At 55.5% G+C, this 15,148-nt stretch overlaps 1 protein-coding gene across 2 annotated transcripts in view; it reads left to right on the top strand.

The window, feature by feature from the left end:
• The window catches only part of OSMR (oncostatin M receptor), a 42,378-nt gene extending 28,709 nt beyond the window's left edge, over positions 1-13,669 (top strand). For both annotated transcript variants that reach the window (XM_036020196.1, XM_036020195.1), the window contains exons 10-18: positions 600-676; positions 2,313-2,535; positions 3,553-3,732; positions 4,832-4,936; positions 7,031-7,204; positions 8,116-8,283; positions 11,524-11,605; positions 12,104-12,176; positions 12,491-13,669. In XM_036020196.1, coding sequence (XP_035876089.1) covers positions 600-676; positions 2,313-2,535; positions 3,553-3,732; positions 4,832-4,936; positions 7,031-7,204; positions 8,116-8,283; positions 11,524-11,605; positions 12,104-12,176; positions 12,491-13,060 — 1,652 coding nt within the window. In that variant the 3' untranslated portion in view covers positions 13,061-13,669. The remainder of the gene's footprint in view (positions 1-599; positions 677-2,312; positions 2,536-3,552; positions 3,733-4,831; positions 4,937-7,030; positions 7,205-8,115; positions 8,284-11,523; positions 11,606-12,103; positions 12,177-12,490) is intronic.
• Positions 13,670-15,148: the final 1,479 nt, after the last annotated feature.

The following is a 15,148-nucleotide window of genomic DNA, read 5'->3' as shown; positions in this document are numbered from 1 at the left end:
GCTGGATTCCTGCTGGGTCCACGGCTGTGCAAATCGGCGCAGACTTTTCACTCGGGCCCGGGGCACAGGCGGAGTGTCCGAGCCGAGGGAAGCGCTGGTCTCAGGCCAGACAACTGTGGGCCGAGTTCGGGAAGGCAGCGGTGTTTGGAAACCCAGTCTGTGCTGGCAGGTCCCCTGCTCAGCGAGCCGTGAACCCTTTCTGTTGTGCTCCCAGGGGTCACTTCCTCAGTGTCGACAGAACAGAGAGCTTTTCTCCCAAATGTCTGTGTCTCGGAGCTCAGCCAGGCCTCAGCAGATCAGGTGGCCCAGCCCTGCTGCAAGGCAATGAAGCATTACCATTGCCCAGTTTACTGCTGAAGCAACTTGGGCCCACAGACACTTGCCTAGTTTGCCAAGTTGACGAGTGGCAGAGAAATATTAACAACAACAACAACAACAATGATAAGAATAATAATGGGTAGAAAAGTCACAAAGAGTGACAGGGTGAGAAGCCGGCGGCGAGGGCAGTCACTGCCATGTGGCTGACCCAACCGGAAGCTGGAGCGCGTGGCCCTGCTCGCGCATGCTGCGACCCAGGACCTTGCCTTGGCTAATTTCAGCTCCCTCCGAGGCTCCCGACGTGTGGAGGGATGTGAAGTCGGTGCTGGGATCTTGTAACGTGACTCTGTTCTGGAAGGTAAGATGCACAGATCTGGAGCGGCGGGCTTGCCTGGCCCTGTCTTCCACTGCGAAACGAGTGGGTGTGGGTGCTGTCGTCCGACCCAGGGCTCTTAGGGAGGGACCTCCCCATGACGATGGCAAATGGCTCCCCCAGGGGAGGGCCCCACTGCACACCCACGCGGCGGCCACTTGCCCTGCTCGTTCCTGGCAGCCCACTGCCCGGGCGGCCTGTTCTTTGTTAGAACCTGTGTCCTCCTCGGGACTGTCCAGAGCCCAGGGCGCGAGAGGAATCAGGCCTCGAATGCCAGGTTCTCGAGCCTCCACAGCAGAGAAGCGAGCACTGAACTCGGCGCCAGACCAAGCGGCCGGCGATCTCTGGAAGGGGCTCGTGCACGAGGAGGAGTCGCCGGCACGGAGAAGTCGGCTCCCCGGGGGCCCCGGGGTGGGGATGCGGTCAGCTGTCCCTTCGGTGTCATCGGGCGGCAGGGGGTCCCGGGGTGGCCACGAGATGTTTCCCACGGTGCGTGGACCACCCACAGGGCCTGTAAAACAAAGCGAGTGCAGGTATATGCTAGTTACCATTTCACTGATGAAATAACTGTTTTGCAGAACATGATGTTAAAAAAGGATGTTACTGTGTGCATCCCTTTGAGGATGTGGTTAGGTCATTTCCACTGCGGAACTTTGCTGAAAGCCAGGCGTCATGGCCAGGCCTCGGTGGAGTGCTTTTGGCCGCACTGGAGTCCAGGGTCACCCCTCCGCTGTCTCACGGGTGTAACTGGAGAAGCACTTATTTAAAAGTATGGTCATTTGAACAGTTGTGGTATTTGTCACGAAAAGGCAGGAGTCAAGCGAAGGAACTGTACTGTAAACCACATGGTGCCCTTTGACCTTGATGGATGTGCCTTCACAGCCCCTGGGGGCCAGCTTTGGTTCACAACTCCGAGGTCCTCAGCGTCTGACACTGCAACATGTCGCGTTGGGGGAGCTGGCCCCCGGCCACCACCCACCCCGCTTCCTTCCCACCTCCACTCTGGCTCTCGCAAGAAGCCCCGTGTGCACGCGTGTGGACATGCCAGTCTGTATGCGTGTGTTGTGTGCACACCTGAGCGAATGGCCATTCTCAGCCCGATCTCATGGCTCGGGGGGCAGACACCCCCTGTCCTTGGGTGGGGGGGCCCCAGGGAAAGGCCCTGGGAGGGGGCTGAGTCTGTGTGAGCAGGGCATTCTCCACAACCTGGGGGATCCTCTAGCGGGGGAGGGGGGGGGCGTGGGCTCTGGGTAGGGGGGGTCGAGGTTGGAGGGGGTGGGAACCCCCTCAGCTAGGGTTCATGCTGGGCTAGAGAGCCCCCCCCTTGCAGTTCTCTCCACTCTTGACTTGGTCACTCTTCTGTGACAGACGGGGGGGTTGGGGGGGACACATTCCGCAGCAGCCTGCTGGCTACTCCACTTTTCAGAAGCCGGCCTGAGGCCACGCTTGGCTTACTTAGGTGGTTATTTTCTACAGTAAACTGTTTAATGTGCTGTGTGTGTGTGTGTGTGTGTGTGTGCGCGCGCGTGTGCATGTGAAGGACAGAAAAGATGACCAGGTAACTGGGCAAACTGTTGCCAGAGGAAAGCTCATTTTGAAATGACTCTCACTGTTTTCTCAGCCGCTCTCCAAATCGCACGCCCATGGGGAGATTCTGTTCTACAACGTGGCTGTAGAAAGCCTACATGGACCGTCCGGCTCGAAGCTCTTTTCCATCCCCGCTCCGGCCGGCGGCACGGAAGTGGCCCTTGACGGCTGCTCCCACCGCATCCTCGTCACGGCTAACAACAGCGTGGGCTCTTCTCCTGCCGCCATGATCGTCATTTCCGGGGACCCTGCCGACAGTGAGTCACGTCCTGCTTTGTTTTTATCCCCTGGGAAAGGGCTGTTGATGTTACGAGGGACGTGGGAAGGACGATGACTTGGAGAGACAAATGTCTGGCTAGCAGGCAGTGTTAAGCGCTTTCCCTTGGTCCAGGCGTGTCGGTGGGTTTCCCAGGACAGTCCTCCTCCGCGTGGGGAGAATGAGACGTCAGCCACAGTCGGAAGGAGGCGGCTCCCTCATCCCCCAAGGTCCAGGGGGGCCTGCTTTACGTCCATAGGACTGGTAGTCCGTGGAGACCGTGTCACCTGTTTCCCGACGGCCAGACCTCACGACAACCACCCTGGTGTGTCCGACACGATGAGGCGGCAGCCTTGGGCGGGAGCAGCGTGCACATGCCCGCACACTGCGGCTGTGCTTGTCTGAATTGTTTCTGTTCTTTGTCCTCACTTCCATTTCTGCACCTAACACCTGAGGAGCAGTAGCGAGTTCGGGAGCAGCCAGGGTTAAACAGGGGAATGCAGCTGAACTGTTTGTCCATTCCACAGACAGCTGTCTGAAAGCAGATCAAGCACCAGATACGGTTCTGGGTCAAGCGTCAGCAACTTTTTCAGCAAAAGGGCAGATAGGAAGTATTCAAGGCTTTGCAGGTCCTACTGGTGTATGTTTTCTTTTTTTTGCTTTACAACTCTTTAAAAATCTTAAAGTCATTCTTAGCTCCAGGGTCATACAAAAACAAGTGTCAGAGGCTAGATTGGTCCTGCAGGTGGCGGTCTGCTGGGCTGTGTTAGGTGCAGGAGTCTGGTTGGGTGTCAGGGGGTCAGGACAAGGGGCATCCGAAGGGCAGGTGGGAGTGTTTGCTTGGACGTGAGCGGCAGGAAAACACCTGTGAACACGTTCCCGCATTCCCCGTGGCAACGGAAGTCCCGGGGCTCTTGCCTGGGGGTGGCACTGCAGGTTCAAGGTTATCTTCTTCGGATGCTTTCACAAAATGTCTGCTCAGTGTAATCTGACACGCTGCCCTGTTTGTGACGCACAGAAGAGGCTGAGGAAGAGAGAGTCGAACCCACGGAGCAGGGGTTCTCCGTGTCTTGGAAGCCCCCACTGGAAGACGTCGTGGGCTACGTGGTGGACTGGTGCGACCGCCCCGAGGACGCCCCCTGTGGTCTCCAGTGGAGGCGCCTGGGCCCCAACAGCACGAGCGCGGTCATCCGCTCAGGTAAGAAGCACCTTCCACGGTCCCATCGTGTCCCGGCCACCTCGCAGCACCATCCGCTCGGGTGTCCGGGGCATCTCGAAGATGCTCGGTGATACACTCGGAGTTTTGAAGTTGCCGATCCAGCAGGGGTGTTAGGATTTCAGACTCGGCACGTGATGGGGCCTGAGATGCGACCTTAAACCGGCTTTGGCAGAGGATAGCCGGACCTGAGGCTGGGACAGGGTTTCACGATCCTCACGGATTCGTTCCTCTAAACCAGTGCTCTGGAGCGAGTGGCGGAGGGACATTCGAACGGCTGTCCTGGGAGCTCGACGAAGCCAAGACGTGCACGGATCTGGCAGGCGTTCAGGACAGCGCTGATGCGAGTCGATCTTCTACTCCTTCAGTTTTAGTGGGTTCTGTAGAGCTTGGGCCCTTCTCTTCCACATTGGATTTGTCATTTCAAGGCTGCTGCGTAGCAAAATCAAAGAGGAGCCTTGGTTTGTGGCTTGCGTGGCGGCTCGGTGGCGCCATCTGCTGGTCAAGAGAAAGGTGTGGGAACTGCCTGGGTCCGGAGGGTGGCAGAGCCCCCTGGAGGGCTTTTGGGGAACGAGGAGGCGAGGTCCCGCTTGGCTGGAGCAGCCGCCCTGGCCTGGCAGGTGCTGCAGGGGGATCTCTGGGGTGCTCACGGGCAAGGGGAAGTGAGGAAGGGGAAGCAAAGCCTTCCAGACTTGGCCTTTGGCTTTCGTGGGCAGAGAGAAGGGGCGTTGTCGTCGCTGGAGGGGGATTTGGGGTCCAAGGAGACCTGCTTCTGGTTTTCTGTCGGGTGGAACTGCGCACACCCAGTTTTGCGCACGGGGCTCAGGGCATGTTTAAGAGCTTTTCTTCGGGGGACGACAGAGAGAACGGTCCCCGCGGCCTCATCGGGGGTGGGGGGTGGGGGGGGCGTGGCGCGCCCCGAGGCTCAGCAGAAGGAGGGTGGACGGTGCTGGTGAAGGGCCGCAGCTCCGAGAAGGAAATGAATGAGGGGACACATTCGGTTTCCCTTCTTTTCCTTCCGGGAAGTACAAGGAATGTTCTTTTGTGTCGTTATTGAAAATCTGTTGGTTTTTCTGTGCAGGTGCTTTTAGACCAGGGGTCCGATACCACTTCAGGATCTACGGGATTTCCCCGCAAAGGAGGGCCTTTCTGCTGGGGAAGAAGACGGGGTACGCTCAGGAAGAGGGTAAGCGGACCGCGGGCGGCCCGTCCTGTCCTCGGAGACTCGGCGGGAACAGTGTGGAGAGGCTCCTAGCTTTGGATTAGGAAGGGTTTCAGCGCCGTTCCTCATTTTCAGTGTCCGGTTTATTTGGTAACTGGGTACTTAAGAAATTATTTTTTAATCGTACTAACGCAAACCAGTTTCAGTGAAGACAATTTATCAATCTTATGCAAAAGAAGACAAACTCCCTGCCAGTTTTAGCCTGCAAGGGCCAATACCCAGAGTTCACATTTTATGTTTGTCCAGGCGTTCCCTTCCCTGCACAGACCGTTTTCGGTGAGCAAGGGGCCTCACTCTCTGCGGCTGGACTTTGGTTACTGAAGGTTGTTTCACTGTATCATTTTTCCCACTGCAAAGTGCCTCATTGATTGCATAGGTCAGATCACCTGTTTTGGACCTTTAGGGTGATTACAGTGGTTTTTGATGAAAAACTATGAAACCCACCTTCCGTTCCTGTGCAATCCCAACTACTCCACATCTCCTTGTTTGCACCCCCCCTGTGTGCCCTGTCCGAATCACCATCATTGTAGCCACTTCTCTGCCCATATCCACAGTAACCATTTTTAAATGAAGTCCTAGAGGGAGACCCTACAATCAAAAGGTTTGAGCTTCTTAAATAGTTTTTCATCTCCTCTACAATGTTTAGGACTTTTGATGCGTGCTGTGAAATCACCCCAGAAATTTCACTGCGACCCCACCTGCCCTGGAGGGGATTCGATCCTCCGCGTGGTGTTTAGCCACCTTCCTGGTGCCCAGGGTCTCACACCCACTGACAGCCAGGAGCCTGGGCCCTTGACTGCCTGGCACTCCTCAGACCCGGCCCCTGATGGGGGCTTTCTGTGTGGTTGCCGCTGTCTAAGACAGGCAGGGGCCGTGTGTCAGGGAGCCCGGACTGAGCGTCCACATGTACAGGGTGAGACAGGCCCAGAACAAGGCTCCCGGGTTGTTGCAGTGGCCCGTGGATAACTCTGTGTGACTTCAGCCTGGGAACCAGAGTTCTTCAGTCCATGCCAGCCTCTGAACATGACCCTTCCTCCTGCTGCCCTTGCCCCCACCCCAGTCCATTCTCGGGTCAGGTCTCCTCTCAAACACGACAGTTGACCCTCGAACAACGCAAGTGCTGGGGTGCCAGTCCCCACACAGTCAAAAACCCACGTAGCATTTGGACTCCCCCAACACTTAAGTACAGCGGCCCCTCCATGTCTGCGGGAGACGTGTTCCAGGACCCCCGCAGATGCCAAAATCCACGGCGGCTCGAGTCCCGCACATACAACGTGGTGTGGAGCAGTGAGCGTGGTCAGCACTCCCCCTCTGTGGGTTCAGCCAACCACGGGGAGGGAACAGTGGTTTCCGATTTTTACTTGGGAATCCGCAGATGAGAAACCCAAGGATACAGAAGGCCTCACTGTGTATTTATGGAAAAAATCCTCATGTAAGTTCACCGCGCAGTTCACACCCACGCTGTTAAAGGGCCCACTGCATTTAGCACTGAGGAACAGAAGGAGCTCCTAGGAAGCCTCTATGCTCTGTTGTGCCGCGGAGTCTCTCTGGGCTTCCTTCCGTTTGACATCTGCGCAAGGCAAGGCTTGAACAAGAGGACCGCTCACCCTGCCGTGTGGCTCTCGGGGTTGGAGCATCATCCCACGCACCAAAAGTTTTCATGTTCGATCCCTGGTCAGGGCACATACCTGGGCTGCAGGTTCAAATCCGGGTCTGTAGGGAAGGCAACTGATCGATGTTTTTCTCTCACATCGATGTTTCTCTCTTTTTCTCCCTCCCTTCCTCTCTCTCTAAAATCAACCAAAAAATGTATCTTTGGGTGAGGATTAAAAATAATAACAATAAAAAAAATTAAAAGAAGATCGCTCAACTTCTTCCCAGCTCTCCTAAATGATGTCAAGGCCTACATCTTCTTGAGAAAAAGATAAAATTCCTTAACCTGTCCCAAGCTCCCTCCGGAGCCTCTGGGGTTGGCTGTGGTCGCACTGGTAGTTCACATGAACGCTCAGAGACTGTTTCCAAACCATGACTCTCTTCTCACCCACCTTCCTTCCCCAGTGCCTTCAGACCTGCCTCAGGTGCTTGTGCATAACCTGACATCCCACTCCTTCACCCTGAGCTGGAAAGATTATGCCACGGACTCCCAGCCTGGTTTCATCCGCGGGTACCGCGTCTACCTGAAGTCCCAGGCGGAGCAGTGCCAACCAGAGTTCCAAAAGACGGTCCTTCCAGGTAACTTGTTTCTGTTTGTCAGCCCCTTTGAAGATCTCATTATTCGAAATCATGGGAAAGGCTCCCATCTGGGGCTGTATCCGGGCTGAATTCTGTTCTTGCGTGCTTTCACTGTCAAACAGCGTCCTTAAATTCCTAGGTAGGCAGCGTGGCGGGTGGGTATTTTAACTTACTTAAAAAGCCACGTGGCCTGGTTTTGCAGAAGCACCTGAAGTCCCATCACCTCCTTCAGAGAACCCGCCACTTAGAACTTTCTTGCTAACTCCTTTTTCTGTTTCTCTTTGACCTTATTCAAAGTTAGTCTAATGATTAATGTTTCAATTACAGTAGACACTCAGTATTATTTTCTATGGGTTCCCAGTGCACACCACGGCGGTTGGACGTTTCTGTAATTTATGACATGGCCCCCCGATAATTCAAGTACTCCCCAATACCGCACAGGGATACACAGTATCCCTGACTGTGTTCACATTCCCTGTGCTGGACTTCATGTCCCTGGGGCTATTTTGCAACTTCTGGTCTGTGCTTCTCCATCCCTCCCCGCTTCCGCCCAGTCCTCCGGCCCTCTCCCCTCCTCTCCCCTCCTCCCCCCGGCAGCCGCCACTTCATTCTCTGCGGCCATGGAAAGTGTTTTTAAGTTGCATGCTCTGGCCACTTCTTGCAGAACTGCGGGCTCTCCCTGGATCGCCCACATCTCTTGCTTAGCGGGAGTTTCCCTTTTCTGGCCATCTCCCGAAAACGTCACCCGAGTTCCCGGTGTGATGAAATTGCGATCTAATTTCTGGCTGGTTTAAACATGCTGATGGTGCTGAGCCAACAGGAGTGGTAATGCCCAAGTCACAAGTCTCTCACACTCTTCATACTTGTTTCTTCTTGTAAAAAACACAATAATTTTTTTTTTTAAATGACAGATCGTTCAGTAGGCTGCCAATATGAAATCAACGACCCGGAGCAGAAGACGCTGGTGATGGGAGACCTCCAGCCGGAATCCTCCTACGAGTTCGCGGTCGTCCCGTACACCGGGGCTGGCGAAGGCGCGCTCGACGCCTTCACCAAGGTCACCATGCCGGACGAGCGCTGTGAGTGTCCCCGGGTCAAAACCGCCCCTCACGCGTTCCTTGCACACTGACAACGGGCACACACGTTGCTGTGGGCTTTGTCTAGATCAGGAATTTTTAAGGTTTTCTTTTCTTTCTGTCTCTGGTCTGTCTCTCTCGAGATGAAAATCTGTTTCACAAAAAATGTTGTGCAGACTTGCACTCCACAAAGCAGATGCAAGTGGGGCTAATCCGCCTGATGGGTGGCCTGGAACCTTCCTCTCACCTCACTCCGGTCCCCGGGGCACTTCTCTGGCACTCAGTCCCGGGGTAGTTTGAAAATCACAGACGGGAAGTCAGTGTTGGCTTGGGAAGGGCCCTGCGGCTCTCTCCAGGGAAGGTGGTCTGGCTGGTTCCCTCTTGGGCACACGAATCGTTTCCTGACTGCCTCTCAGGGGGTGCAGTTGGGCAAGAATGATCTGTTCACAAACCCGGTGTCTGCAGATTTGGTGGGGAAAGGGTGAGACAAAGAGATACGTGTTTTCAAAATGCTTTTGGCCTGAAAGATGAAGAAAGGAGGAGGGAAGAAGAGAGGTAGGAACTGGTTCATGGTAATAAGATTCTCTGGGTAAACCCTGACCTGCGACAGACTGGAAGGTGGGGGGGAAACAGGTTCAGACGGAGGAAGGAGGAAAGTAGGTGTCAGCCGGGGAGCGCACAGGCCCGCCCTGGAAGCGGTCTTTGAAGATAGTCCCCCGTGAAAAACGAGTCCCTGCCTGAGATGTCTGCCGGAAGTTCCCAGCTGTCCCGGTGTTGGGGGGGTCCCTTTGCTGCAGGCGGGGCCATGGGGGGCAGATCAGGGTCATCAGGTGCACCTGCGGACCTGGAGGGCCCTGACCAGGGGCAGGGCCGTGGCAGCTGGGCACGCACTGCGGCTCACTGAAACACCGCCCCAGGTCCCTGAGCCGCAGGCCAGAACATGCACCGTCAGGTAAAGGTGTCAGTCAGCCGTTTGCAGTATTTGAGTGCTCATTTCCAGGTTGTTTTTCTTCCACCTTTGGTATTTATTTACGTGGCTGGTGGAGGAATGTGTCTGTGTGGTGCACACGTATGTAATACATACAATTACCTCAAGTATGTTTTCTGATTTCATGTATCTCCCCGACTCGTGCTAAACCTCCTTGGTCTTGGCCATATTGATTCTTCTTAAAATGGAAATAAATTGCTGCCTAATTGCAGCGATGAGAGTGACATTCTACAGTCACAGAACGGTCTGGGGAATCACAAATGGGATGCTGAGTGACCAGACGGACCTGCCTCTTGCCGTCTGGTTCCCTTTGCAGGGGACAGAAGGAGGCAGGTACCGTGTGTCATTAGAAGACCAGACCGTGGTTGGCTCGGGAGGGGAGGTGACTGCAGGGGTCCTGGGGGGCTTCCTGGGGAGCTGGTACGTGTGTGTTCTTTATCGGGGTTAGGGTTACATGGATGCGTTCAGTTTGCAAATATTCATCCAGCCACACACTCACAGGCACCGTTCTGTGTGCATAATCGTACTTCAATAAAAAGTTCAGCAAACCACTCTGAAGTTCAGCAACTACTATGGCTAGGTCTCTAGGCTTATTCTCAATCACATGATAAAAGTCCAAATTTGACCATATTTTAAAACTAACTGTAGTAGTCAAAGGTGCTGACTTGGAGAGCAAGGTGTTTCTTAGTGGTGTCTGGACAGAGATTTATTTCCCTTTTCCCGGGCACCAGCGTTCACTGGAGGCCAGTTGTCAAGGTGCTTGGTCCCCTGCCCCCTTACTGGGTCCTTCTCTCCAGAGCCCCATGCTGCCTGACAACCCCAGCTTGGGCATCTCCCCAGGCCTGCCCTCCCTTACAAAACTCCAGCAGTACCCACCCCCTACCTCCCAAATCAAACCCCATTCCTTCCAGGGCAGCAAGTGCTGTGGCCAGGGCATGGGTGTGGGGTGGACACATGGATCTACTGCCCGTGAGTGGCTGTCAGCCTCTCAGCCGTCCCCTGTGTGGCCTGCATTTGTAGAAGAGGGTGTTTGGCAACCCTGCTGCATTAGTAGTGGGCGGAGCCTGCTCTCTGTGTGAACCGGAAGACAGGCATCCGAGAAAGTGAAGCGCTGGTTGACCTACCTGGGAACTAAAAGTGGAAGGGACTAGAGAGTGTATCAGAGACTAACTAGAAGACTATATTGGAGGCTTAACTAGAAGGGGCGCATCAGTCAATTTTTTTTTTAGATTTTTTAATTTTTTATTTTATTTTATTTATTTTTAGAGAGGGAAGGGAGGGAGAAAGAGAGAGAGAGAGAGAAGCATCAATGTGTGGTTGCTGGGGGCCATGGCCTGCAACCCAGGCATGTGCCCTGACTGGGAATCGAACCTGTGATGCTTTGGTTTGCAGCCTTTGCTCAATCCACTGAGCTATGCCAGCCAGGGTGCATCAGTCAATTTTTGATGTATAACAAAATACCTAAAAATCTCGGGGGTGTACAAATAAATTCATTGTCCTGCTCACGGCTTGGCAGGGCCAGGCAGGGTCCTGGCTTGGTGAGGTCCAGGTTTGTTTCATGCAGCTTCCATCTGGGGTGCAGGCTGAGGGGGCAGCGGTGCTGGGGGCAAAGTCTTTTTTTTTTCTTCTCATTTTTATTTATTGATTTGAGAGAGAGACATATCGATTCATTGTCCCACTTATTTATGCATTCATTGGTCGGTTCTTATACATGCCCTGACCAGGGATCGAACCTGCAGCCTTGGCATGTTGGACAATGCTCTAACCAACTGAACTACCGGCCAGGGCACAGGGCGAAGTCTTGTCATGGTGGATCCCAGGCACACAGGGGACAGGCGAAACTCTGCGAATACACCGATAGCAGCTACTGGCATTCACTGCTCACGTCCCATTGGCCAAACCAAGCCACGTAGCCAAGCCACAAGTGAGGGAGGATTATGCCGTGACGCTGTGGCAAGAGTGCAGGGTGGAATTCCGACACGGGGGGGTTGGGCGGGGCACCCACTGGGAGCGATGACCCCCTGTCAGAAGAGGTAACGGGGCTGGTCACCAGTGTCACGGGCAAGCACTTGCCAGTGCTGACTGATCGGAGGCCCCGCCTTCTCCGGCAGGCAGATCTCTTACTGCATCTTGCACATGTCGACTTTTGAGAAATAACAAACCTATAAAGTTACACTTATCCTTAAACTTATTTTTTCTTCCTTGGTGGAAGAGCGAGCACTCCCTTGAAAAATCCTTTCCCTGTCCTTCTGCAGCCCACGTGCTGATACGAATCATACTGCCCATGGTCGCCGGCCTCGTGGTTATCGCGATCCTGTGCTACTTGAAGAGTCGGTGGTAAGTGCGTGGGGCGTGTTATCGGAGAAGGGGGTCAGAGAAGGGTCCAGACAGGAGTCTGATAAAACCAATCACACCTCCTCCAGGAGGAGGACTAGGGCTAAAAGGAAAAGGACGGAGGGGGCTTAGAGGAGCACACGAGAAAGTTTTAAACAATTTTGCTTTTTGGATCCACATGTGAGAAAACCACCACCATTCAGAAAGATTAAGGACCCGTTCAGCAGCAGCAGGCGGTACCGGTGTCTCGCTCCGTGTGCTCGGCACTGTTCTGAGTGCTGTCCATGCAGCAGCCCATCCGGCCTCACGGCGTCGCCCTGAGCACCGCCGCCATCTCCCCTGAACCCCCGAGGACACGACAGCCTCGACGGGTCACGCAGCTGGCGCACCGCCCGCCACAGAGCACGGGCGGGAGCCCAGGCGTCCGGCCGGCCTTGGGCTTCTCACCTGTACCTGTTCCCGCGTATTTAAGATGTGGCCTCACTGTCTCTGTTCCTCTAGGATGAAGGAGATGTGTTACCCCGACATCCCAGACCCATACAAGAGCAGCGTCCTGTCCTTGCTGAAACCCAAGGTAAACGTGGTGACACTGTGCAGATCCCTTGTACCCATCCACTGCCAATCCAGGGGGTGGGAGGGCTGTACTGATCACGCTTTCGTAGACCCCCCCACTCCCGGCAGGTATAGCGGAGCGAGCAGGGCCACCTCTGCCCCCACAGCCGGGACACGGGTGGACGGAGCTGGGTCTCTTCTGCTGCTGCTGCGGGCCGTCCCATTCCCCTCCACTAACATGCGCCCGGGACGCCACGGCAAACGCTGAGCTCTCCATGCCGCCCCCGCGCCCGGCGCCCGAGTCACATTCGTGTGTGTTTCCTGTTCCTGTTCCAGGAGGCCGCTCCCCTAACCATAATGAGTGTCAACGACTGCGTCCCAGACGCTCTGGAAGTTGTCAAGAAGCCCGAAGGGAGCAAGACCCCGTTCCCAGGCGCCAGGAAGGCGGCCCCAGACACCGCACGCATCAGGCCCGACTACATTTACCTCCTCCCAACGGAGAGCTCCTCCGGCCCCTGCATCTGCTTTGAGAACCTGACCTACGACCAAGCAGCTCCCAACTCTGGCTCTTGTGCCCACGTCCTGGGACCTCACGAAGTCCCACCGAGTCAGCTGGGACTACCCACCTCAGCTGAGAGTTTGCTGAAACCACTAGAACAAAACTACGTGAACACCCCGGCGGAAGCCCCAGCTGGGGAGACTACTTTGAATTACGTGTCCCAGCTGGCCTCCCCCGTGTCTGGGGACAAGGACCTTCTCCCAGCAAAGCCCCCGGAGCCAGAGCCGGAACTCTGTTGCGAGTACAGAATGCAAATGGCCCTGCCCCTCGGCCTTGCCTCACCCTCCCTGAATGAGAGCAGCAACAGCTCCCCAACCGCCCTTTTAGGGCAAGAATACCACGGCTGACCGCCCACGTGGTTCAAACCTGTGTGTTCCGGAAGGCCGAGAGGCGCGCCCCACCCCACTCCATCACGAGACACCCCCGCGTTTCAGCCCCAGTGAGCTGCCACCACCGGCAGGCCTGACTTCTCAGAGGCCACGGCCATTTGGCTGGGTTTCCAAGTGCAAGAGCTAGGAGACTCCCCGTCCTTCCTCGGAGCTGGCTTGCTGCAGGAAGGCCGGCATCGCCCGTGAGCACCCACTTACCTTGCTGCCGCATGCTCCCGGCCGCCTTCGCAACAGCCACCCTGGCCCCCGACGCGGGGGTGAGCCCACCCACCCGGTACCGGACAGGGCGGCTCTGGTCTCAGGAGTTCAGCGAGAAGGGGTTTCCACTAAGTTTTACCCCCGCATCGACTGTCGTGAGGGTGCAGGCACTAGGTGGAAGGCTTTCACGGAGGCCACGGAAGGTCCGTTACTGCGGCAGATGCTGTCAATGTTAATTTACTCTGGATGCACTTAGTGGAGAAGTCGCAGGTGTTTGAGACAGAAGCGGATTCTGGGCTTGTCTCGCAGTGATAAGAATGCACAGCTCGCTGGCACGGTGCAATGAACTCTCCCCCCGGGGGGGGGGTGGGACAGGGGGGTGGGGCACAGACCTTCGTAACTGGTAAGACCCGTGAATGAATGGGACCCCCACAGTTGGATGACTACCTCAGACGGAAAAGGGAAAGCATGGCATCGAGTGACTCCAGGCACACGTTTTTATTTTTCCCTAGAACTGTATGATATGTGACCCGTGTCCATGTAGCATCCTCTAGACTCCGCAGCAGGTTGTCTGGGCCCACGCAACACCCTCCCTCTCTCTCATAGTCCTACTATGCGGACCTAGCCGACACAATGAAACCACACTGCTGGGCGTGCCTCCTCAGGGCGTGACTGCGAAAGGCTGCCCGAGGTGGGGCAGCTCCGTCGGGCTGAGCAGCAGCTTCGCGTCCCTGAACCCACGTGGGCGAAGCTCCGCATGGCATGCGCTCCTCCCTCTCTCCCTGGTGCCTGTCAGCCCGTGGTGTTCCCTGGTCGCGTTTCTCCACGAGCACAGACACAGGCTCCTTTCCATTCGCCGCGGTGGAAATGGCACTGCCTGTGCCTCTGGTGCCACGTGCCCCGCCAGGGCTGCCGCCACCACGAGGAGGAGGAGGAGGAGGAGGAGGAGGAGGAGGAGGAGGAGGAGGAGGAGGAGGAGGAGGAGGAGGAGGGCAGGACCCACGTCTCAGAGGAAGGCGGCTGTCCGCTGGCCTGGACACAAGGTACAAACCAGGACTTCCATTCAGGCTTTTCAACATCGTCCTCACATACGTACGTCTATGGCTTTTGCTAGGAAAACTGGTTACGAAGTCCTACCCCAGTACACACGAGCATCTTGATTAGCATCGCAGTGTTGAGAAGACTGGGTCCAGATGGTCACTGGCCCTCTTGGGTTCCCCTGTCATGATGAGGCGACTGTAAGTCAGTCCACAGAAGTGTCGACGACAGTGATGACTGATGTGAACCGTCTCTCTCATGTACTCTCTTTAAAAAAACAACGCATGAAACCTTGAAGTTGTGTTACAATAGCCTTAATTAAAATACTTCACCACTGCATTATTCCCTGTGTTCTCTATCTCGGTGAAATGAAACTCTGACAGTCAGTAATGCCGATGCCCCCGCATGAGCTACTGCAGGTGCCTGGGAACCACTCCAGCCGGCCCAGTCCGGACCCCCACGGCACGTGGCCTGGAGTCCGAGCTGCACCAGGCATTCGATGCGCGCTCAGCTCTGAGCGCGGCCGGTCCAAGTGGGCTGTGTGGCTTTGTGCTCACAGTTACCACCGTAACTGTAGTTCTGGGCATGCACATTCCTCTCTCATGTTCCTTACCACCAAGTAAGCTAGTATTTAAAACCTTAGCTGTCGATGCTGTGTGCTTAACAGCACTGCTTTAAGAACTGTTATTCAGAAACTGTGAGGCTTGTATTCATGTGTCAGAATCACTAGGATGGAAACTGTTAACAGAATTTCAACTATACACGAAGGTAGAATAGCGGAAGAAACCCATATTGGTAGGTGGGGCCTTT

Source organism: Phyllostomus discolor, chromosome 3, assembly GCF_004126475.2.
Source record: "Phyllostomus discolor isolate MPI-MPIP mPhyDis1 chromosome 3, mPhyDis1.pri.v3, whole genome shotgun sequence".
NCBI classification, from domain to species: Eukaryota; Metazoa; Chordata; class Mammalia; order Chiroptera; family Phyllostomidae; genus Phyllostomus; species Phyllostomus discolor.
The sequence above is the reverse complement of the archived record's forward strand: the minus strand, read 5'-3'. Positions and strand labels throughout refer to the sequence as shown.